This window comes from Anolis carolinensis, chromosome 6, assembly GCF_035594765.1.
Source record: "Anolis carolinensis isolate JA03-04 chromosome 6, rAnoCar3.1.pri, whole genome shotgun sequence".
In the NCBI taxonomy this organism is placed as follows: domain Eukaryota; kingdom Metazoa; phylum Chordata; class Lepidosauria; order Squamata; family Dactyloidae; genus Anolis; species Anolis carolinensis.
In genome coordinates this window covers 56,757,838-56,783,909 of record NC_085846.1, presented here as the reverse complement: position 1 = coordinate 56,783,909, position 26,072 = coordinate 56,757,838, and the positions used below count along the sequence as shown (strand labels likewise).

The window sequence follows — 26,072 nt, the reverse complement described above, 5'->3', positions numbered from 1 at the left end:
GCAGTACTGCTATTAAGTTCGCAGTTGATCTTCAAGAATTTTGTTTTGCTTTAGTATAACAAAGCCAATAATTGTATGAATCCCAGCCTGCTGTCTAAAATGGCACAGTTGAGACACAGCCTTATGTTCTTGTACAATCACTAAGAATTGACCTCAGACAGAAGCACTCAAAATTATACAACCAGAACATTACTGGAAATACTCAGATGCCTCAATCCTCAAATTGCCCCAACTGCCACCTTACTGGCAGAATGTTTATTTTGAAATAACCTATCAAGACATACAAAGCTTATTTTGTTGTGCTACTCTTTCATTTCTGCAACCTCATACAGACACCAATAATTATTCATCATTCAGAGGACATGGGTTTGCTGGAATTGGCTGGAACAGAACTCTGTAGGACAGCTTTCCAGAAACATGGTGCCTGTCAGCCAGGACTGCTGAAGAGTGTGGCCTGAAGTTCTGTATTGGGAGTGAACAAAAAACTTCCATGCGCTTCCTAAGATGAATTCTCTTAGAATTCAAGTTATTTTTTATTTCGCTACCAATTCTTTTCTGTGTAGTATAAGTACTTATGAAGAGCCCTTATTTGTATTAGAATGTACTACAAACAGATGTACATAATATTTACTGACTAAAAGAAGAAATAAAACAAATAGGAACAAATCAAAATATTAATTTGTTGTGGTATTGTTCATTTAAATATTTGCAAACACACAAAGCCTGCTTTTGTGCAGCAAGAGTTTCCCCAGATATACAATTACAGATTTTATTCAAGGAAAAAATAGGTCACAGGAACAAAACATCTCTTCATACAGAACAGTTTAACTACTGTATCCAGGGTAAAAAAGATATAAAAATCTACAAAAAGAAAGGTAGATTCATCAAAACTGACCTGGAGAGGAATCCAGGAAAAAACAGTTTCATTTACTCACACAAAATGGGAGTGGAAAACACCAAACTAAAGCAGACAATACAACACATTGTACTCTCATGACATATAAGTACAGATGCAAACTGAAAATGCAAGGAAGGAAAAGAAATCATGCTTGGGTCAGAAACAAATGATGAAAATGATGGTATTTTAATAAATATGAAAGAAAATTATTCTCTAAAACTGTTAGAACTGTTAAATCCAAGTTTTATGCCCAAAGTAACCAGGCTTGCTAGAAAACCTTCCATTCATTTCTTTGTTCTGAGTACAGTTAATGTTCCATAACATCCTATTTACTATCAAGAGGGATGTTCTTTACATGCCTCATTGGTTGATAGATTTTCATTTTTGCTCTGTTCATGTGCTACAGTCACATAGATGGCTAAACCATCTGCACCTTAAAGATTAGTACATTTGGGGCATTTGCTTTTGAGGACTACAGCCCATTTCCTCTCATGCACAAAGTGTTACCCTCCACTGGCAGATACACACATGGTTAGGATGAGATTATAATCTTTAGGGATGAGGAGATTTAAGTACAAAAGGTATAACTGAACCAGGCAGAGGAATTGTTATCTTATAAGGACCACCTGTCCAAATACACACAAATAAGGTCAAAATCCACACACATAACACAATATATTATAGACATGATCTGCCAGATACAAGAGCTTCAAAAAGATATTTAAGCAAGGAAAGGTAAACAAACTTTCCTTTCCACTATTGTGAGGAAAACATATTTGCCTCTTCTAAGAGGCATATTCAAGGCAGTCCAGATCCTAGATGCAAAAGTTCTGAATTTTTTACTTGTTGAAACAATCTATTCACTAGATTGCTAGGCCCATGAAAGGATCATTGTGACCCTTGGCATTTCTTCCTCACTCAAATGGTAGGAGTAAACAGTGGAACATGTAACAGTAGTCTGACTAATACTAATGGCATTTAATGCTCTCCCATATTTAGCCTCTGTCTTACTCGTGTGACTCAGACAGCCTATAGGCAGCATAACTCTATTAACATATTTCCTTACATCATAAATATTTTAACTAAGAATCTCTGGTCATTGCTAAATGGCATTATCTAAGTTTTAATGCCAGTACACTCTTTCACTCACACACCACTACCACAAAAACTGCATATATCTAGATTTACCAAATAATCTGTTGACACCTAGCATTGAGTTGGGTGGAAGGAGAACTAGAAGGAATTTTTATGATACAAAATTTTACTATTTCTTTGCTTTAGGGACCACAGAATTACTTCAAAGGAATCAAAGGGATACCTAGTCCAACCACCTGAGAGGTAGCCATTAACCTCTAGTGAAAAATCTACAAAGAGAATCTCTTTCAAATATTACTTTGAGGAAGTCATTCACAATGTTTAGTTGGAATCTCATTTCTTATCATTTAAGTCTAGGGGTTCAGGTCCTATGCTCTGGAACAGTGTATGTCAACCTTGCTTCATTCTCTCTCTGATAACCCTTTGGATACTTGACAATGACTATCATATCACTTCTCAATCTTTTCTTCTCCAAGCCAAAAATGCTTTTTAGACACTTTACCATCTTAATCAATATCTTCTGGAAATGTTTTAAATTATCTCAGTAGGCACAGCACTACAAACTAGGTCTGATTATAGCAGAACAGAATGATATTGTTGATTCCCTAGATTTTGGCCTTATACATTTGCAGATTTATAGGGTGACTCTAATGTGGCTTTTTGTGGCACATTACATTGTTGACTCTTATTGATTCCCAAGATCTCTTTCACATGTGTTGAAGCACCCTATTAATCACCTCTCTCCAGGATGCAAGGAATAAAACAGTGGTGATCATTCTTTGGGTTCATTCCACTATCCAGGTATACGTCCACTTACCAATAGCATTATTTAAGCCAATGGTTCCCAACCTGTGGTCCGTGGACCACCAGTGGTCCCCAAGAACAAAAATATGGTCCGTGGCCTCACTGTTACTACACCGTTACAATGAGAGCGACTAGTCTCACAAAATCCTCTTATAGTGCTGATGCAACAGGGATGCTGGGAGGGGAGAGACTGACTACCCACCGGAGCTGGTCCATGTGGGACCTGGAAGTGGGGGTGCCTTGGTGTCTGTTTTTAGGCCTGTTTTGGGGTTATTTGGGGTGCTGATTCAAAAAATTGCATTGGATAGACCACATCACCTCTAGATTATTAAATATGGTTTACTGTGGACATGCAGATGGCAACTACTGGATGGCATATATTTTGTATCAGAAACTAGAGCTGCTGTGGTCTATCCAAAGCAATTTTCTGAATCAGCACCCCAAATAACCAAACTGAAGCTAAAGTTGACCAAAAACTGATTCGTAACCCTTTTGGTACTAATGTTGGAGAGTGGTCACTGGTCAAAGTGGTCCCTGGTCAAAAAAGGTTGGGAACCACTCATCTAAACCTTATGTGGGAGCCCAGAATTTTTTTCTACAATGGGATTGAAAGTCGATGGCTTGTAGACCAACACAGAACTATGGACCACTATTTTGCGTAGCACTCTTCTAATGAACATTTTACTAGTTTATTCAGAATATCATGGGTAATTTGTCCAAAGATTACTGAAACAAATATATACAAGTCCCTAATATTCTATGTATTCTGTCACACACACACACACACACACACACACACACACACTGAATGTGTGTGTGTGTGAGGGACAAAGATTGAGATTGTGTCTCCATTCTGGGTTTTAGTAATAGCAGCACTTTTCCAAATGCTTGCAGTCCAATCATTTTACAGTATGTTCAAGAACCCTTCCCTAGTCATTCTGCAGACACCTCACCTATTTTCCAAGAATTCTAAAAGATTATAGAAAGAGGCTCTGAGATTACAATTCTGGGTTATTGCAGTATCTTGGATGAGTCTCATATGGACCTGGAGATCAGAATTCATTCAAAGAAGCTAGGTGTTTCAATGCTACTTCTTTATATATATGTCCATCCCTTACTGGATGGATTTATTCTATGTTTAGTTGAATACTGTTTTCCTTTTGCGAAAATACAGGAAAAAGTAGTTCCATCCTTTTTCTGTCACCAATTAGCTTTCCTAGACAGACAGAACAAACACAAACAAACAAAACCTTCAATACCATCTTTACTATTTTTAATCTTTCTTGCATACCTGAGCTCATTTTGAGCTTTATCTCTCCCAAATCTTATTCATATAAATACTGCCTACTCATTTGTATTCTTCCTCTTCCTCTGTGTTGTTGGTTATCAAGGCACCTATGAATGAGAGACCTTTAAAAGCTTGAGTCCTCAAAAGCCTTGTTTGACTTTTATAAACTGTGGACATTACTTCACATATTGATCTGTAATGTAGTATTCCTTTTTTGCCGCTGCTTTCCAAGTTACCAAGCATTAGTGTCTTTTTCAGTCAGCCACACTATCTCAGTTATATCCAAAATATGATACCTCAATTTAATTAACGTAGTTGTCAATGAAAGTTCAAGCAATCACTTGTCTTGATTTGCTCTCGAATCTATTGATTTGCCAATGACAACACAGTGGAGGTGTCACTGTGTTATAAATACCTCTCTTAAATTTCAGCTCATTTGAAAGCTCCTTATGCAGTCACACCATTTTACATTCCTTCCACTTTTCCTTCCACTGAACAGTTGTGCCTTTTAAATTTCCTCTTTAAAAAAACTCTTATTCATCATAAATGCCATTCTCTCTGAATATCTCTCACCGTGGGATTTCAGTCATTATTTCCTTAAACTTATTGAAATCAGATTTCTCACATTCTAAACTCAACATCTGACTGCATCCAGCGTTTCCTTCTCATACGCATTTTGAATCCGCCAAAAACGTAGTCACATTCTACTATTTCCACCTACTGACCAGTTTTTCCTTGCTGGTAAGATCAAGTCCAAAATGGTTGCTATGTCTGCTGCTTTTCCTATTTGGTGAAAAATTAAATTGTCAGAAAAAGTGAGGAGTTTGTGGGATCCTCTCTGTTTGTTACAGTTTAATTTTCAACAAATACCACAGTAACTGGAGCCCCCATTGCAACAATATCTTCTTCTTTTTTGAATGTATGGTAACTTGATTTAAAAAGGAATTTTCCAAACTCTTTGGTCACACTTTGGGGGAAAAGAGCTATACAAACACAATGCATAAATAACTCTTCAGTCTGGCTTGGAAGTCCGAAGCAAATCTTCATTGTGGTATCCCTGCTATTTCCCCCTTCTACTATCTTTACCAAATAACTTGGAATCTGTCTGCCATGCTCCAGGTCACTGGTCTCCTTTCAGATATATACATTATTGTGCTTTCTATTCAAATCTCTTCAAGATTGGTCTGTCTTTACCAAACAGGTACTCATCCTTTGGTTACCACAGGTCCAGAGACATGTGTATCCTTTTATTACCGCAGGTCATGTAGCCTTGCAGACAAGCCTGTAGCCAGGGGGGGATCTGTCCCCTCCCCTGGGGGAACCTTTCAGGATTAAAAGAAACCCTGGTTTACTCATGAATTTTAACTGGTTAACCAAATCCCAATGCTAAGTTTTTGAGAAGCAAAACATAGTTCCTCCAGAATTGGACTTGCAGGCATTATTTTGAAAACACTGGAAAAATTGAGCTGAACTTGCAATACTTTTGTGGATAGGGTTATGATGGAGCTGCTATTAGGGGTGCATGGGCAATATATCGCAAAAGTATCCAATGGCTATCTACTTCCACTGCAGTGCTCACTCACTAAACCTAGTCTTAGCAAGGCTTGCAGCATTCCACCTGTCAAAAACTGCCAAAGAACATTATCATCTGTATGCAATTTCTTCTTTTTTCCTTAATCAAGAGCAAACAACCTGTTGCAGCTTTGTGAAACCCATTGGGTTGAGCAACATGATGAAGTTTTACGTTTTGTTGAACTGTACAGTATGGTAGTGAACACCTGAAGAATTAAAAATATGTCCTCTATGCAACAGTGAGATTTCTTTCCAAGCTGAACACTTTTTTTTAGCTGTTCTGAATACTGAAAGTGTAGTAACCATACGCATCCTAAATAAGCTTGAGTCCCACTCCTTGATTTGCCTTCTGACTGACCCGGAGTACCTCTGTCTTGTCTGGATTTGGTTTCAACTTGTTAGCCCTCATGCAGTCCATTACTGATGACAGGCACCGGTTTGGGACGATGGCGGCATCCTTGGTTTTGGATGGAAACGAGTAATAGAGTTGGGTGTCATCAGCATAAATTTGACACCGAACTCCAAAACTCCAGATGATCTCTCCCAGCAATTTTATGTAAATGTTAAACAGCATGGGGGACAGAATTGAACCCTGAACAGACCCTGAATTGAACAGGCCACCAGCCAAGGAGTTGAACAGGTGTCCCACAGTACCACCATCTGGGTCCGATCCTTCAGGAAGCACCGGAGCCACTGTAAAACAGTGCCCCTTAGTCCCATCCCGGAGAGACAGCTCAGAAGAATACAATGGTTAATGGCATCGAACACCACTGAGAGGTCCAACAGAACTAGAAGGGACATACTCCCCTTGTCTAGTTGTCTTCATAGATCTTCTCCCAAGGTGACCAATGCTGTCTCAGTTCCACAGCCTGACCTGAAACCAGATTGATCAAAATAATCGGTCTCATCCAAGAAGCTTTGGAGTTGGGAGGCCACCACCTTCTATAGAATCTAGCCTTGGAAGGGGAGGTTTGATGCTCACTGGTAGTTGTTCAGTTGAGTGTTCAGTGCTGGTTTCTTTAATAGAGGTCTTATTATTGCCTCCTTGAAAATACTTGGCATTATGCCTTGAGCCAAGGAGGCATTATCCTGCACCTTCTCCCACTCTGCCAGTGCCCCCCCCCCCCGGGCCAATTTAATTAGCCAGGATAGACAAGGGTCCAGGTGATTGCCTTCGTCCCTCCCAAGATCTTGACCATGTCCTCGGGCTGAGTAAGTTGAAAATAATCTTCTAGAAGAATGATTTAGACAACTGCTTCTAAACCTATCTGATGTGGGACACTAATAGAGTTTTCCTCTCAATATAGCAAGGACTGGCACCATATTTACGTCCACTGACACAACTCTTTCTTTTTTTCCTGGAAACTCACCATGGATCAACAGCCAACAATGTCACTGGTCCACAGACCATATCTTTGAGTGCTACCTTTTTGAGAAGTTAACACATAATCAGTTTTAATTTTCTAAGCATTTTGTAGTGCATGAGTAGCAAGGGCATAAGTAGTCACCATCATTTAATTCAGTAATAATATGCACCAAGACAAATATTTTGGCATGGAGATTTCTATCTACATAAACATTTCCATTTTTTGCCACTTCAAGACAAAAGAGAGAAGTGGTGGCAACACTCCTTTATTTACCTAGCAGCCAGACATTTCTATGTCTCATTTAAGTTTCTTGTCTACTACTTCCTGACACAATTCTGATTACAAACAAATGCTCTCTAAAAATTGATAGAAGCTATCTAGCAGCTTACAAGGAGGGCTGACAGTCAAGAAACATAGATGCTCTCTCCTCCCCTGTTCATCCCAGTCACTCCAAACCTACTCCATTACAATTATAAGTACTCTAATGTGGCTTTCTTCCACAGTCTATTTCACCAGACATGATTACAAAGGGAGATATACTAAACACAAACACTGGGAATACAGCTTTGATTAGCTGGTAACATGGAGAAAGTTTGCCACATTATAACTCTGTGTGTGTGTGTATTTAAAGAAAAAACATATTTGGACTTCATATATGTTAATCCTATGATATTCGTTTCAAAACAAATCCACCTTCTCAAGCCCTTACAGATATTACCAGTGATACTGCAAAAACTGGCACACACAAAATTCTACACAATTTAATTTTAATACATATTATCACATCAACATGCAGTTGTTGCCAGAATGTGGACAATCTTTATGCAATCATAATCTTAGCAAGAAAGCCCTTCAGTATATCAGTTATACCTTGCAACCTACAAAACCACACTATTAGATTATCACCAGACATAGTTCAGACACTGTTATTCCATTATAATGCACTTGCATCAAAGTGCCATAAAATGAGGATAATAATGCAATTTTCCTGAACATTAGATCTGAAGCCAGACTGTCAACATGAAGAACTATTCTTTTTTTTTTTTTAAGTAGAGTACACACACACAAAAATTGTGTCAAAATATCTTCCTACCTTTTCAGTGATATAAAAACTGGAGCTATCAGCATGCTGCAGTGCATAATGTTCATGGTTTGGGAGAGACCACCTTAAAACACAAAATCGAGCTTATTAGTCCGTGTACATATAAAATAGAAATCCAAGAATTGTATTTAGTTATTATTGACCAAGAATACATACAATATATATTACTCTATTCTTTTTAAAGGTTATTTTAGGCTTTGCCTTACTTTTCACTTTTTTGTATAGTTTTGACTATGTAAAGTATGTAGAGTAATGGAGAGAAAAATTATAAAAGTATATATAAAAGCAACACTGACCACATGTGTGTATAACAAACATTTGGTCTTAACAAACCCCAATGTGAGTAAATGCATGCTAGCATATACATGCTTATCAAATTTTCATATGACATCTAATTGGGAGTAATCATTACTACTCCATGTCATCTGAAAATTTGATAAGCATGACTTCTGTTCCATCATCGAAGTCATTGATAAAGATGTGGAATAGCACAGGACAAACCACTGTGACACCCAAATAGTCAAGATGAAGAAGAACCATTGGGAAGCACCTTTTGAGTCCAATCGTTATTAACTCATTCCTATTTCCCGGGGCTGTGGCGCAGACGGGAGAGCAAACCAGCTGCAATTAACTGCAATCAATCACTCTGACCAGGAGGTCATGAGTTCGAGGCCCGCTTGGAGCTATGTTGTTTGTCTTTGTCCTATGTTAAAAGGCATTGAATGTTTGCCTATATGTGTAATGTGATCCGCCCTGAGTCCCCTTCGGGGTGAGAAGGGCGGAATATAAATGCTGTAAATAAATAAATAAATAAATAAATTTCATCTTGGTTTGTTTAAGTGCATCTGACCCTAAAACTGGATTCAAATGTCACACAAAGATACATCTTTGATATAATTTGTCATGTAAGGTTCAAAGACAGAATAAGAATCCCAAATGACCTTACCAGAGTTGAGTCAAAAATAACAAAATATATTTCCTTTTACATTTACGCAGAAAAAATGAAATGAATAGATATAGAATGGTTAATACATGGCTTGAAAAGAGTATACATGAAAGTGATGTAGGAGTCTTAGTAGATCACAAGCCAAACATGGGTCAACATGTGATGTGGCAGCTTAAAAAGCCAATGCAAGTCTAGGCTGTATCAACAAGAGTATATTGTCTAGAGATCAAGGGAAGGAACAGTCACATTCTATTATTTTTTAGTCAGACCTCACCAGGAATACTGTGTCCAGTTCTGGGAAGCAGAATTCAAGATGGATATTGGCAAGCTGGAAGGTATTTCAGAGAAGGGCAACCAAATCAAAGGTTTGGAAGCCAAGCATGAGGAGCAGCTTAGTGAGCCGGGTATGTTTAGTATAGAGGAGAGGGGGTTAAGAGGGGACATGATAACCATGTTTAAATATTTATAATAATAATAATAATAAAACTTTATTTATACCCCGCCACCATCTCCCCAACGGGGACTCGGGGTGGCTTACATGGGGCCATGCCCAAAACAATACAATGTAAACAGCATATAAAAGAACAGCACAACACAATACAATAAGCTATACAGTAAATAATATCCATTACAAAATAAAGCAAGGAGACAATGAAAACAAGGGCAGACCACATGAACATTAAGTTAAAACTCGGGGTGAGAAAGACATAAAAATAAAACCACATCGAACAGGGTCATAAGGGAGTGGGGTATTCTGGAGGATAGATATTAGAGGGAGCAACGGAAAAGAAATATAAAATGGTTACTCTCCAAAAGCACAGCGAAAGAGCCATGTTTTCAAGTCTTTCTTGAAGGCTGCTAGTGTGGGGGCTTGCCTAATCTCAGCGGGCAGAGAATTCCACAATCGGGGGGCCACAAACAATGCCACATTGAGGAGGGGGAAAGATTGTTTACGGTTGCTTTAGAGACAAGGACATGAAACATAACAGATTCACATTTTGGAAAAGAGCTTTCACCAAAACATTAGGAAGAAGTTCTGGTGATAAGAGCTGTTTGGCAATAGAACATATTGCCATGGAGCATGGCGGAGTTTCTTTCTCTTGAGGTTTTTAAGCAGAGGCTGGATGGCCATCTATTTTGATTGTGTGTTTCTGTATGGCAGGGGATTGGGCTGGGTGGCCACTGTGGTCTCTTCCACCTCTATGATTCTATCTAAAGAATAATGACAGTTTCAGTTCTGCACCATCTGAAAGGTTACTTCTCATCTCTGCACTACAGTTTCCTGTTCAAAACTAAGAAAACAAAACTGAATCATGCTCAACAACATTTTGAGTCTTCTCTCAATGAAATTAGCCTACAGAGATTAACAGTGTATCCAGTTAAGGATTAAGCTGATATGCAGAAACAGATACATAGGAAACAATATATTCTTAGTGGGGGTTCCATTCCGGAACTATTTATTTTGAGTGTTGAAAGAAAGCACAACAGCAAGCAAAACTTACCCGTCACAGACTTCCTTTATAATTGCAGTCAATGGTTTTTTCTGAGGACAAAAAAGGGAATTATTCATTGTGTTTGAACATCACAACATAATAGACTAATATTGATTTGTAACAGCAAAACAAAACTTCTGCTTATTTCAGTTAACCAGATAAACAGCTTGAAAATGTCCAAACACTTTTGCTTAATAACAACTTTGACCTTCTTCTCCAAACACAAGAAATTGTGGAAAAACACAGTTTCAAAAATTTACCATTCAGCAAAGAGTAGGCAAAAGACCTTGAACATAAAAACTGCAATGAATCAAAATTGCCTTTCATAACCTATGGTTTGTATGGTTCCAAAAGATAATTAAAAGTAAGCATAGTTTATCTGGTTCAGATTATAGTAGGATAAGGTGTGAAATTACTGGGGGGGGGGGGGGGAGAAACAGAAACAAAAGTGTCTTCCTTGCAGCCAATCCAGAGGAGGAGAAGGGAGTGCACAAGTCTGAGGTTCACTGGAGGGTAATTCCCTTCATAATAAATTATGATTTGTCAAGACATCCAAACATGCCCTGGAAACCATTATTATGAGCACCTTTATTAATCTTTAAGGTGCCAAAACACTTTCTGCTGCTTCTCTACAAGCAGACATTTCATGTTTCCACTCTCCAGATGCCCTCAGCAATTTCCTGCATGAGAGAGGACACGTTCAAGTTGGGACACATATGCATTGTATTATGTTTGTCCCTTTCTGCACCCATTTCACTCAGATTTCCAGACCTGCAATTGTATTATGAATACACACCCAAGATTTAACCACTACTGCATTTGAAGAAGTAGATTCATAGTAAAATAAATTGATTAGCCTTAAAGTGCTCCAAGACTTTATCTTACCTATCTTTTATATAGAAGCAACTGAACCTCACAGGGCCAGTAATTTTAGATTGTTTTTTGCTAGCTCAGAGAATAGCATGAAATGGTCTGCAACGTCAAGACATGCTGACACTTCACCAGTTCAATTTCCTTTTATTCTTCTCTTCCAGATATGCCTCTTGAAATATTTGTTGACTCCAAAATGCAAAATTGCACACATATCCACTAGGGGCCATTTCATATTACATAACTATGGCACTATGACTCTACTCCGCCTGAGATGATTCCATATAGTACTGAATGAGACATGTAGAATAGTCACTGGATGTCTTAAACCTACACATGCTGATAGACTTTAAAAGCTAGCTGGCATTGGCCCCCCTCCCCCTGATGTGTGACAGGAAGTTGCTGCCAATTGTGAGAGAAATAAGATTGAACACTGTCAAAGTCACCCACTGTATGGCTATTAGCCTCCTCCCAGTAGACTTAAATCAAGGAAATGTTTCATGAAAACCACCACTCCTCTAAATGTTCCTCCAGCAACATCAAGATTATCCCTGTGGGCATTAAAATCAGGCAATTCCAACTGGATCCCCCCCCCCCCCACGAGGGTCTTCCTCCAGGGGCAAACCAAGAATGGCCAACTTGGAAGTCACTGAACAGACTCAGAAGTTAAGACAACCTGGCAAAATGGCACTACCTAGAACAGGCATGGGCAAGCTTTTTTTTTTTTTGCCTTGGGGGTGCATTGTAGACCTGGCCAAGAGGGAGAGGGCTAGGAACACTCTGGGTGGGGAGGCCCCAGGAAAGGATAGGCCCAGGAAGGAGCAGGGCAGGGCCCAGGTCATCCTCCCAGCATAAGGACGGGGCTGTTCCTCCCATCCTAATGCTGGGAGGAAGGTCGAATATGCACCTGCTACATGGCTTCTTCCTCATATTTTTGGTATAAGGATGTGGCGGGTCACTGTGTCCTTATGCCAACAGGTCAGGGAAAATGAGGAGGGCCTGAGGTAAGAGCCCAGACAGCCGTATCCAGCCCCCAGGCCTTAGTTTGCCCATGCCTGACCTACAAGAATCCTCCAGCTTGTGTGACTGTGGAGCAGAACAAACAACTCAGCACCTGTATACTTGCATACAATGCCCTGCCTCATGCAACTGTTTAAAGCTACAGACAATGTGGTCGCTGTTGCCCGTTTTCAGTGTAAAATTATTTCGCTGCTTGTGCTCCCTTTATTTTATCAGTTTTATACTTATTTATTTGTGCTATACTTTTGACACAAAATAAATAAATTTGGAATCCAAGGATTCTATCATTTTTGGGGTGGGGAAGAATATAGACTCCCCAAACAGAAATTCAATTGCCTCACCAAACTAAACACCCCAGGATTCCACAGGGTGCAGCTATGGCCGTTGAAGGGGGATTACAGTACTATAAGTTCATAGTGTGAGACAGTCAAAGTTTCCCTTGGATAAAGCAAATGTGTAAGATACTTGAATTGTTAGAACGAACTATATGATCCCAAAGTAGTTAAGAAACATGAGCTCAATTACAAGGAAAAGAGACCCGAAGCATCTAAAACAATATGATGTACAATTTAAAGCCTACAACACATAAACCTGGAACAATAAAAATCAAACAGCTGAGACTATTAAAAACCTATCAAAATATATAAAACACTACACTGTACCCCTCCTCAGTTTCAAAAACTTTTTTTCTTTATAAGTCTTCCTGAAATAAAGGTTTTAGCCTGATGTGGAAGGACTACAGGGAGGGAACATTCTGGCTTCCCTAGGCAGAGAGATAAAGATATGAGACACAGTCACTGAGAAAGCCTTCCCTCGCTTCTCCCACAGCCGATCTTACGATGGTGATGTGGCCGAGAAAAGAATATCTCCTGAGGATCTCAGAATCCAGGCAGGTTTATACTATAATATGTGGTGTGTCAAATACCCTGGACCCGAGTCCTAAGGCTTTATAAAGTATAATCATCACTTTGCCCAGAAACAATCTGGCAGCGAGTAGAGCTACTGCAACAGGGGGGGGGGGGGCTTGTACACTCACTGTAGTCAGAATTAGTTAATGATCTGGCCATAGCTCTTTGGAGCAGTTGAAGTTTCCAAACACTGTTCAAAAGCAGCCCCATGTAGAGTGTGTTGCAGTAATCCAAACAGGAGGCAGGTAAGGAATGTATCACAATGTATGCAGACATGCAGAAGACTTAAGTGAGCAAGTGCCTGTTGATTTATGGCAAACCTATCCATTTCATAGGTTTTTCTTAGACAAGGAATAGGGTAGGTTCTGCAGTTTCCTTCTTTCCTCTGAAATATAGGCTACAGCACTTAGCATTGGCAATCTCCCATCCCAGTGCTAACTAGGGCTAATCCTGCTTAGCTTCCAAGGTCAAACAACATCTAGTGGTCTTAGGGCAGGGGTTCGCAACCTGTGGGTCATGATCCCTTTGAGGGGTTGAATGACCCTTTCACAAGGGTCACCTAAGACCATTTGAAAACACATATCTACAACATCCACATTCTACAACATCCTCAAGAGCCAGGAGCACCACCACCACTGCCACCAGCAGCAGAAGGAGATGGTGGCCAGTGGCAGAGAAGAACTGATGGGGGCTCCTCTGCTTCTCCTGAGGCCAGGTGCCAGGCTTGCCGGGCTGCTCCCACAGATCCCCAAGCAGTGTGCAAGGCAGCCGCGGCTTTGCTGATGAAGAAAATGCCCTGCTTCCAGAAGCTGCAGCTCAACGGACAGCTGGTTCTGGTGTGCAGCTGCTGGGCACTGTTCCTGGTGCTGGGCCGGGCCGGGCCCAGGACCGCATCCACTTCGAGACCGTAGAAAATGCCTGGCCCAGCATGCTCCAGTGCATCCTCACTACCCAGCGGCACCTAACAGTAGCAAAATTACAGTAATGACGTAGCAACAAAATAATTTTATGGTTGAGGGTCACCACAACATGCGGAACTGTATTAAAAGATCACAGCACTAGGAAGGTTGAGAACCACCGCCTTGGGATATTCAGGTTCCAGGAGGGCAGGGAGAAACATTTCATCTTTATGTCTTTCCTTTCCTTTATTAAATCTGACCAATCACTGTCACTGTATAGTTAAACCTGACAGAACACTAGAGCCATAAAATAAGGCTGTTAAATATGAGCAAATGGAGGGGAAATCTAATTTGAGAAATAAATTTCCAACTGATGCTCTGGCCACGGAACCCAGAAATATAGTCATTTAATTAATCTGTCCTTCTCAGCACACTTTTTTAAAAAAGAGATGTGGAAGGTAAACACGTCCAACTCTGGGTGGCAATCATGTTAATACTGCAGCTAATTAGACATAGGTCATTCAAGGGTCTTCTATTGTTCCTCATATCAACCTGTACATCCAAGATAAACAAAATTTAACTCTTAGATTCTAGTGCAAATATTGTTCAACATGAAGCAGAAAGCAACTTGTAAACAACTTGATCTTTTAAGCTTCCTTGCTCGTTTTCCAGTAATGGTTATGCATCGTGATTAAAGAGTGTTTTGAAAACACAATTTAGCAAAACTAGCTCTGTTGTATACAGTGTCAATCCACATGGATCAACGCATGTGCATTTATCAAATAAAGCATTTCCACTCTTTCAACAAACTATCCACAAATCCACTAAGAAACTAGAAATTTCAGTAGAAAACACTCTTCTTTGCCTTCAAACTTCATTGCAACAAATCTGCATGATATCATATGGTCCAGCTAAAGTTAATTTTGTTTTGTTCTCAGTCCCCAAAATAGAAAGAACACTGTCTGGTCTAAGATGTCACAACATCCTGAACACAGCTGTAAACATAAACACACACATCCCTTATACATATATACACATCTAAAAGCAAAATCAGGAGTCATTTCTCTGAAGAAAAATCACAATAATGAAGTTGTTTGCAGCAGCCACCAAAAGACAAAAACAGTCTGTTTTGCTTTAAAGATGACTCTGCCTTTATCTGTGGCCATTTCAGCATGGTCAGATAATATTCCCATTTTCTTGTTGTCAAACACACCTTTTTACAGGAGTTTAAGGTGGCATATGAATGCACATTATATATAACAGTACTGCACTTCTTCCAGGAGTCACAGCCTATTTTGCTATTGTATGCATTCAATTAGTTTCTGACTTATGGTGACCATAAAGCAAACCTATGAACAAGGTTTCCTTGGCAAGACTTGTTCTAAAGACGTTTACTTTTGCCTCCCTCTAAGGCCGAGTTAGGATAACTTGCACTATGTCATTCAGTGAGTTTCTATGGATGAGTGGGGATATGAACTCTGGTCTCCAGGATCCTAGCTCAACTTCCAAACTACTATACCATGCTGGCTCTCAACAAAATATGTAGTTCAGCTGTTGGTAATATTTTTGACATTATATACAATATCAAAAGGATTAGTTTCTTTGTTAGGAAGCATCTGTGGCTCTGATTATGGCATTATAAACAGGAAAATGGTATTGACCTGTGGTTCTCAAAGTGTTCCCTCCTCCTCCCCTCCAAGCTTTCCCTCCTCTTTCCTCTCTCCCCCTCCCCCCACCTCCCTCGCTACCAAAAGTCTTTTTCCCTTGGTCCTGTGCCATCCAGATCCTTTCACCCTCGCCTTCCATGTTTCCAAAACCCTACATCCTTCCAACCACTTATTGGGTGCTTTTCCTGCATGGCAGAAAGGTGTTGAACTGGATGGCCCCTAGGGTTGCTCCTATTATTATTATTATTATTATTATTATTATTATTATTATTATTATTATTATTATTACAGAGGCTGGATGGCCATCTGTCAGAGGTGCTTTGATTGTGTTTTTCCTGCATAAAAGAAGGGGGTTGGACTGAATGGCCCCTGGTCTTCCACTGAAATACTGTTACATTTAGGTTGGTTAAAATTGTTCTTCATTTCAAATATTGAATTATTCTTTGTTTCTTTCCTTTTTTGCACTACAAAGGAGATATGTGCAGTGTGCATAGGAATTTGTCCTTTTTTTTCAATTAGTTTACACAAACACTTTCCATCCATCTGCTACTGGCCTGACCCATCTGTCAAATTTTAAAATACTATGAGTCAAAAAAATTTCCCATGCCCAATATATATACATTATATATAATATATAAACATTTTTTGGGGCTTCATGGTAAGGTTTTGCTTCAAAGAGTGCTCCACGGCTGAAAAAGTTTGAGAACCCATGGTGTAGACTATTGGCACAAGAAAGCTACTCCATATGACTGTGCTCCTGGAAAATTAGAACAGGAGACATTTTCAAGCACTGACATCATCAGCCTGCATGTCCATAACAGGAGAACATCATCAGCAATAGTTTCCTTTGCAAATGTGAATTCTAGATGGGTGTTGGGCTGCTATGTGCCTTCAAGGCCACAAAGTTACTACAGCCCTTAATAATGCCTTTTGCTTGCTTTTACAGAAGTCAAATTTTCTGCAAGCCAATGGACATTTTTTCACCCCATACAAACTGCTAAAATTGCAGAAAAATCTAGGAAACGACCAAACTGAATGGAAGTGATAAGACATCTATTTGTTGTTTATAAAAATATGGTTTTGGGGTTTTTTTGCTTTGTTGTGATGTGAAACAATGCAGAGGACTGTGACTAAGGCCCACTTCTACAGACTATCTGCTTTGAACTTTATTATATACTAGCTTGGAGACCCGGCGATGCCCGGGTCATTTGAGAAAGGCATTGTTTGCCTGTGTTCCAAGTGTAGCCTATATCCAATGTCAGCTGGGTTCAGTGGGTGCGGGTGAGCTCCAACTCCCATATGCAAGTCCCATCGTCCAGTGTCCACCCCCCTCCAAACAGAGCCAGTATGTAGAGTAGGTCATGAGGGCTCCATGTACCATGTTTGGTCTTGATCAGTCATTTGTGCGGGTCGCGGTGCTCTCAGGAAGTGAGTGAAGGTATTGGAAGTCCCATCGTCCTCCAAACTGCACCTGGGTGTCGAGTGAGTCATGGGTGTTGTTTGTTTGAAGTTTGGTCTTGATGAGACATTGATGGGGTGACAGTGGTCTCGGGAAGTGAATGAATATACTACAAGTCCCATCATCCAAGGTCCAAGCTCTTTCAAATCTCACCAAGATGTAGAGTGGGCCATGGTGGCTCTATGTGCCAAGTTTGGTCTTGATCAGTCATTGGTGGGGGTCACAGTAGTCCCAGGAAGTAAGTGAAGATAGTGTAAGTCCCATCATCCACGGTCCCTCCTCCCCAAACTGCACCAGGATGTAAAGTGGGCTACCCTGCACCTGCGTGTCAAGTTTGATACAGTTTTGTCATTCATGGGCATCACAGTGGTTTGTGGGAGGTGAACTGGATGAATGTACTGCAAATCCCATAATCCTTGGTCCACCCTCCGTCAAACTGCTGCAGCATGTGAAGTGTGTCATTTGGGATATGTGTGCCTGGTTTGGTTCAGTTCTGTGATTTGTGGCAGTTGCTGTGGTCTCAAGAAGTGAGGGAAGGTACTGCAAATTCCATCATCCTTGGTCCATCCTGCCCCAATATACATCAGGATGTAAAGGGGTCCACAGGAGTTCTGTGTGCCAAGTTTGGTCCATTTCTATCATTGGTGGGCATTGCAGTAGTCTGTGGGAGTTAAAGTGTTTGAAAGTACTGCAAATCCCATCATCTGTGGTCCATCCTCCCCCAAATGGCAGCAGGTCATAAAGTGCATCGTGGGGATGAAGTGTGCCAAGTTTGGTGCAGATCCGTCATTTCTGTTGGTCTCAGTGGCCTGGGATAGTGGCGGCCAATCAAATCGCGAGCACATATTCCGCCAGGCCAATCAAAACGCTGATACATACTCCGATTTCACTTTTATTATATATATAGATGGCAATGTAGATTCAGGTGATCTATTTCAAATCACATAATATGAATAATCTAATTTAATTATCTGGATTATATGGCTGTGTAGAAGGGGCCTGAGAAATTGGTGACTATTACTACTCATGTCAACTTTGATATTCCATGAGCTGACTCCCTCTGACTGACATTATACAACAGATGAGGCAGCCTGGAAAGAGATAAGAAAAGTAGCAAAAATGTTCTGCCAAAGAACAAATATGTGAACATAGTAAGTCCTGGTTTCTGTTTTTCCTGCTCTATGCAATATTCTATAACCAAGGCCACACTTCTTTGTTAATTCCTTTCAAAAAGAATAACAAAAGAAAATCCTACAAAATAGAAACCCAGCTACCCTCATTCTTTCCTAAGACCAGTAGAAATAACTAGGTACAGCTCCTCAAGGACACAGAAAGTAATCTTATCTTTCAGAAACTAGTGGTACTTAACTGCTGCAAATCTTTGATCCCTCAGGGTTGCTCACAAGTCAACAAAAGCATAGAATTAAGTAAGCACAAAAATCACCCTGATCTGCTAATCCTAATCATACTAATTTGCTTTATATCATACAAATTTTCTTCAGAGAAAGACAAATGATGCAAGCAACTCCTTAAAGCACTTCAGGAAAGCTTCCTTCAATGGCACTTCTGGTTGCCATATCAGTCAGACAATGACACCACTTCGGATTTTATTATTAATACTAGCTTGGGGACCCAACTGTGCCCAGGTTATTTGAAAAGGGCATTATTTGTCTTTGAATGTTATGTATTCTGTTTGGAGTGGGTGAAATACAATTCCCAGAATCATGGGTCAATCTTCCCCAAACCCTGCCAGTATTCAAAGTTGGCTATTTTGGGTCTGTGTACCAAGTGTGGTCCAGATCTGTCGTTGGCTGGTCATTGCCTGGCTGCAGTGCTCTCTGGATGGGGGTGAACTGCTACAACTCCCAGATTCCCAGGGCAATTGTCCCAAAACATCTGTCAGTATCCACAGTAGGCTATGTTAAGTCTGTGTGCCAAGTGTGGTCCAGATCCATCGTTGGCTGGGTTCAGTGGTCTTTGGATACAGGTGAACTACAAGTCCCAAAATCAAGGCCCATTCCCACAAACCCCTGTAGTATATTCAGTTGGTTATGGGGCTTCTCTGTACGAAGTTTGGTCCTGGTCCATTGTTGGTGGGGGTCACTGCTTCTCTGGGTGCAGGTGAACTATAAGTCCCTTCCCCCCAAACTTGTCCAATATGTTCTACTGGTTATGGGGACTCTGTGTGCCAAGTTTGGTCCTGGTCTATCATGGGTAGCATTCAATTGCAGGTGAACTATAAATCCCAGTACCTATGACTCCCCAGTCAATTCCCCTGAAAATCCACCAGTATTCAAATTTGGGCATATCAGGTATGCATAGCAAGTTTGGTCCTGACCCATCATTGTTTGGGTTCATAGTGTTCTGGGTGTAGGTGAACTACAACTCCTCTAAATTCCCCAGTAGTGCTTTGACTTGATGCAGGGTGAACGACAACTTCCACCATGTGGAGTCAATCCCCAAACTCCTCCAGGAAATTTAGTTGTGGCTCAGTTGTGCTCTGTTTGTTATGCAGACAGATTTGAAAGGGAAGGGCAATAGGTGGGGTCATGCAAATTTCACACCAATGGAAAACCCTGGGATGCCTGCCTGTGGTGAAGGAAAATGCAAAATCTAGGATGAAATGGTCCCCAAATGAAAGCATTCCTTGGGTGGTGGTTCGTAGTGTTTGGGAAGGACATTGGCAGGGATTGGGCTACATGTTCATGGAGCTTGCTGTAACCGCAATGTCAGTGGAAAAGAGTGACTTGGTGGCTCCTTAGCACTGGGAACTATAACCTGTTTGTGGAGGCCGGAGGCTGTCTGTGTGAGCAGATACCTATGCCACATACACACATATGGGTTTTCACTTTTATTATGAATTTAGATTAGATAGATTAGATTTAGATTTAGATTTAGATTAGATTAGATTGATAGATTAGATAGATTTACCTGTTTAAAGCATTGAATTCTATCTTCCTCATAGATTCAGCACTTTGGATAGCTCATTAAACTTTGGATTAAAGCCTAGAGCAGATCCACTTCCCAACTGCGACTGTTGTTGTTGTTGTTGTTATTATTATTATTATTATTATTATTATTATTATTATTATTATTATTATTATTCATGGTCACTTAGAGGCATTCTAAGAAACCTCAAAAAGCACTGGAAAATCCTTAATTTGGACAAAACAGCAATCCACATGCTGCAGAAGGTACTCAGAACTGAGCATATTCTGTGAAAATACCTCTAATATCTGAGGCCCTTGGGAAGAGCCCAATATTCAGAGATGAATCCCAGACACTTGGACCTAATATGCATGTGTGCTGTGTTGTTATGTACAAATAAATCTATAATAATAATAATAATAATAATAATAATAATAATAATAATAATTATTATTATTATTATTATTATTATTATTATTATAATTCTCACCCCCTCTCCTCGTAGCTCAAGGCAGGTCACAGCACAGTCAAAACACACAAACACTGTAAAATTCTATAAACATACATATCAAAATATAGTTCTATAAATGATACATATAAAAACATATTTTTATAAAATACATATTAAATATACAGAACAGAGATTAAAACACAGGACACAAGTTTAAAATTCATGCTTAAAACTGCCGATAAACTGCCGGGCCCAATTCAAGGTGCAGGTTTTGACCTATAAAGCCCTATACGGCTCGGGCCCTACCTATCTCCGTGATCGCATCTCCTCCTATGAGCCAGTGCGGACCTTGAGATCTTCCGGGGAGGCTCTTCTCGCACTCCCACCACCGTCTCAAGTGCGGCTGGTGGGGACGAGGGAACGAGCCTTCTCGGCAGTGGCCCCCCGGCTCTGGAATGCATTGCCAAAAGAGATCAGGTAATCCCCTACATTATCCAATTTCCGTAAGGAACTGAAGACCTGGTGGTGTCGGCAGGTTTTTGAGTAATTATATTGGACTACTGCCGATTTCTGAGCCTGAATATATTGCACAAGATTTCCCTAGCCTAAAATGATACATTTTAATATATTGGGTTTATGGTTCCCGTCCCCTTGATCTGGTCATGTAAGTGTGATTTATTGTTATAATTGTATTATTTTACTTTGTTTAATAATGTGTATTATGTTGTTATGTAATGTTTGTGTTGCTTTTATGACTGTAAACCGCCCTGAGTCCCATCCTTGATTTGGTTTTCTGCCAGGGATGGGAGGAAGGTGGCGGTGTGGAGGAGCTCACCATCGCTCCGTTGCCATGGACCGACCATCACCTTACTGCGCCCAACCTCCACAGGGGTGGAGGACCTACAAAAATGGTCCGCCCCAGGAGGCTTATGGATCCGGATGGATTCCTGACGGCTCTTGGGGAGTTTCCCACCACCTTGGCTGGTGATTCTGTCGATGCTCTGGTCGCCCTCTGGAACAAGGAGGCGACTAGGGCAATAGACACAATTGCTCCGGAACGTCCCCTCTCGAGTACCCGAGCTAAACCATCTCCTTGGTTCACTGAGGAGCTGGCAGCGATGAAGCGAAAGAAGAGGGAACTGGAGGGCGTGTGGTGCTCTGAGCCGAGCGAGTCAAACCAAACACGGCTATGTTCCTATCTTAGGACATATGCCGCGGCAATAGACGCTGCAGAGAATTCTTTCTTTGCAGCTAATATTGCGTCCGCAAAGAACCGTCCGGCGGAGCTGTTCCGAGTTGTCAGAGGTTTGTTATATCCCGTCTCCCAAGACGGGATCCCTGACAACTTGGCAGCCCGCTGTGAAGCATTTGCTCGGTTCTTTGCAGACAAAGTTGCTTTGATCCGCTCTGGCTTTGACACCATATTAACGGCAGCTTCCAAGGATGTAACACGAGCACCTGCTTGTCCCATTTTGATGGATTCTTTTCAATTGGTTGAGCTCGAGGATGTGGACAAGGTGCTTGGAGAGGTGAGGGCTACCACATGCATCCTAGAACCCTGCCCATCCTGGCTGGTGAGAGAAGCCAGAGGGGGATTGGCTGAGTGGGTGAAGGTGGTGGTGAATGCCTCCCTTCGGGAAGGCATTTTTCCAGCGAGCCTCAAATTGGCTGTGATCAAACCGCTGTTGAAGAAGCCATCACTGGACCCCACTCAATTGGAGAACTTTCGGCCTATTTCCAATCTCCCCTTTTTGGGCAAGGTCGTGGAACGTGTGGTGGCCGCACAACTCCAGGCATTCTTGGTTGACACGGATTTTCTAGATCCGGCGCAGTCTGGTTTCAGGCCGGGGCATGATACCGAGACAGCCTTGGTCGCCTTAGTCGATGATCTACGCCAGGAACTGGACAGGGGGAGTGTGTCCCTGCTGGTTCTGCTGGACCTCTCAGCGGCCTTCGATACCGTCGATCACGGTATCCTTCTGGGGTGCCTTGCCGGGATGGGTCTCGGAGGTACTGTTTTGCAGTGGCTCCGGTCCTTCCTGGAGGGTCGTTCCCAGATGGTGTCATTGGGGGACACCTGCTCGACCCCACAACCATTGTCTTGTGGGGTCCCGCAGGGGTCAGTACTGTCCCCCATGTTGTTCAACATATACATGAAGCTGCTGGGAGAGATCATCTGGAGTTTCGGGGTTTGGTGTCATCTGTACGCAGATGATGTCCAGCTCTGTCACTCCTTCCCACCTGTCACTAAGGAGGCTGTTCAGGTCCTGAACCGGTGTCTGGCCGCTGTGTCGGACTGGATGAGGGCCAACAAATTGAAATTGAATCCAGACAAGACAGAGGTCCTCCTGGTCAGTCGTAAGGCTGAACAGGGAATAGGGTTACAGCCTGTGTTGGACGGGGTCGCACTCCCCCTGAAGACACAGGTTCGCAGTCTGGGTGTTCTCCTGGACTCATCGCTGAGCCTGGAGCCCCAGGTCTCGGCGGTGGCCAGGGGAGCATTCGCACAACTCCGCCTTGTCCGCCAGCTGCGCCCGTTCCTTGGGAGGTCTGACTTGGCCACGGTGGTCCACGCTCTGGTTACAGCTCGTTTGGATTACTGCAACGCTCTCTACGTGGGGTTGCCTTTGAAGACGGCCTGGAAGCTCCAATTAGTACAACGGGCGGCAGGCAGATTAATAACTGGGGCGGCATACAGGGAGCATACCACCCCCTGCTAAGCCAGCTCCACTGGCTGCCAATATGCTACCGAGCCCAATTCAAAGTGCTGGTCTTGACCTATAAAGCCCTAAACGGTTCTGGCCCAATTTACTTATCTGAACGTATCTCCTCATATGAGCCAGCTAGATCCCTAAGATCATCTGGAGAGGCCCTGCTCTCGGTCCCACCTGCCTCGCAGGCGCGGCTGGTGGGAACGAGGGACAGGGCTTTCTCGGTGGTGGCTCCCCGGCTGTGGAACACCCTCCCCACAAATATCCGACAAGCCCCAACTCTTCTGGGTTTCAGAAAGGCTGTGAAAACATGGCTGTGTGCACAAGCTTTTAACGAGTAATATGATAACGTCGACATGGTCCGACTGAAGGCTGAAGCATGAGGGTTTTAGACAAATGGATCTAATTTACATATGTTTTAATTTTTATAATGTATTTTAATGATGTATTTTTATGGTTTTAATTGATTATATGTACTGTTTTTGTTTTATTATTATGTTCTTGGCATTAAATGTTGCCAACTGTGTAAGCTGCCCTGAGTCCCCCCGGGTGAGAAGGGCGGGGTATAAATTCTGGAAATAAATAAATAAATAAATAAATCCGGGAGATAGGGTGGTATATAAGTTTTATTATTTTTTATTATTTTCGTTGCTTGCCCAAAAACATTGGCCACAATCTTGTTCTTGACGTAAGTGTAAATGGCTAGTTACTAAAGCAATTAGACTTTTACCAGTCTATGAAGAAGGTCTTGGTCAGCCCTGATTTCACAACAATTGACCGCACTCTCAGAAAAATCCACATTTTTCTCTCACTTATTTGGATGCATCTGATTCTTTGCATCCCCCATAAATATGCCACCACAGAATTACACTGCACCAGCACTCAACAGGATCTCAGAAAAGATGACTTCCAGTCCTCAAAATATTTTAAAACTTTATTATTTTTCTTGGATAAATATTAGTTTTCTTGTGATGCTAATTCCATGTCCAATTCAACAATCTAATTTTCCTCAAAAAAGATAAAGGTAAAGATTTTCCCCTGACATTAAGTCTAGTTGTGTCCAACTCTGGGGGTTGGTGCTCATGTCCATTTCTAAGCTGAAGAGCTGGAGTTGTCCGTAGAACCTCCAAGTTCATGCGGTCGCATGACTGCATGGAGCGCCATTATCTCCCACCAGAGCGGTACCTATTCATCTACTCATATTTGCATATTTTCGAACTGCTAGCTTGGCAGATGCTAGGGCTAACAGTGGGAGCTCATTCTGCTCCCTGGATTCGAACCGCTAACCTCTTGGTCAGCAAGTTCAGCAGCTCAGTGGTTTAAACTGCTACACCACTGAGGGCTCAAGAAATATGATTTTAAAAAATGAAAAGGAAACTATGTGAATATTTTGTAAAATTAATTTCTTGCTCACTCCCACAGCTATATGTAGCATGCTATATGCAAATGGAAGTGACTGGCAGAAGAAGCAACTGATATCAGATAGTTCCCACACAGAGAAATAATTAGCAGGAAACAACATGGCATCTATAAGCACAACCAGTACCACGCACACAATCTAGCAACATTTGGGGGGCCCTGTGTTATTTCGTAAATTGCTTTGTCCACACTACAATCTGCAGGTGAAGGCATCGATTCTCACTAACAGAGCTGAGCTATAAGGTCACCAATTTTGCTAACATTTGTGCTCATATAGATCAAGAAAAGGTTAACAGGCGAAATGTTGAGATAACCAAAGAAAAGAAGAATGCAAATAACACATCTAGCATCTGGAGAAAAAAGTATGAATAATTTGCAGAAGCATTAAGTGAAAACTTTTCCTAGGTTCTATGCCCAAGACTGCAAATATATTCTAATTTTAAGCCTGGATAAATCAGATAGTTATGCACAGCTTTATTCTCACCTCAGACAAACACAAGTGATTTTCTACAACATTTTATGTATAAACTAAAGTATTTCTCCCCTTCACTCTGGCAATGGAATTGTAGTTTTATTTCCCCTGGCTGGCATTCTACTTGTGTGATGCTCCATAAAACAAACAGAATGTAAGTGCTGTGGCATAACAATGTACACTGATGTGGCAAACCACTGCAGTGAGGAGGTTAGTCTTTTAGAAGAAGTCAGTGAATGTCACAAAATGCCAATTCTGGCATTTGGAAAAGACTGAGATAGATAGATATAGATATAGATATAGATATAAATATATGACAACGATGAACAGGTTATTTTTGTTATCTACATTTACTTCTTTATTTATTTACTACGTTTATATCCTGCCCTTCTCACCCTGAAGGGTGGCTTACAAATTATATGTACTTATATGTACAGTACTTACAATATATTATATTATTAACATAGCACAGTATCAGCATTATATATTACTATATTGCACTATAACACTATACTGTAATATTATTAGTCATATCACATGTAATATAAAATATATAATATATAATTAATAAACATTAATTATAATGTATATAAAACACATCTAGTAAATAAAGTATGTTAAAAGCTTCCTCTGATTAACCTTCACAACAATCATTATACCCATTTTACAGATTATGAACTGCAAAATAGAGACAATGTAATGA

At 41.0% G+C, this 26,072-nt stretch overlaps 1 protein-coding gene across 3 annotated transcripts in view; it reads right to left on the bottom strand.

The window, feature by feature from the left end:
- Window positions 1-26,072, bottom strand: part of elmo1 (engulfment and cell motility 1) — a 393,582-nt gene that overhangs the window by 269,396 nt on the left and 98,114 nt on the right. For 2 of the 3 annotated variants that reach the window (XM_008112853.3, XM_008112854.3), the window contains exons 3-4: window positions 10,575-10,615; window positions 8,118-8,190 (exon numbers count right to left, since the gene is read on the bottom strand). In XM_008112853.3, coding sequence (XP_008111060.1) covers window positions 8,118-8,190; window positions 10,575-10,615 — 114 coding nt within the window. Of the gene's footprint in view, window positions 1-8,117; window positions 8,191-10,574; window positions 10,616-26,072 lie in introns of those variants that run through there. The other variant, XM_062957287.1, reaches the window with a different exon arrangement.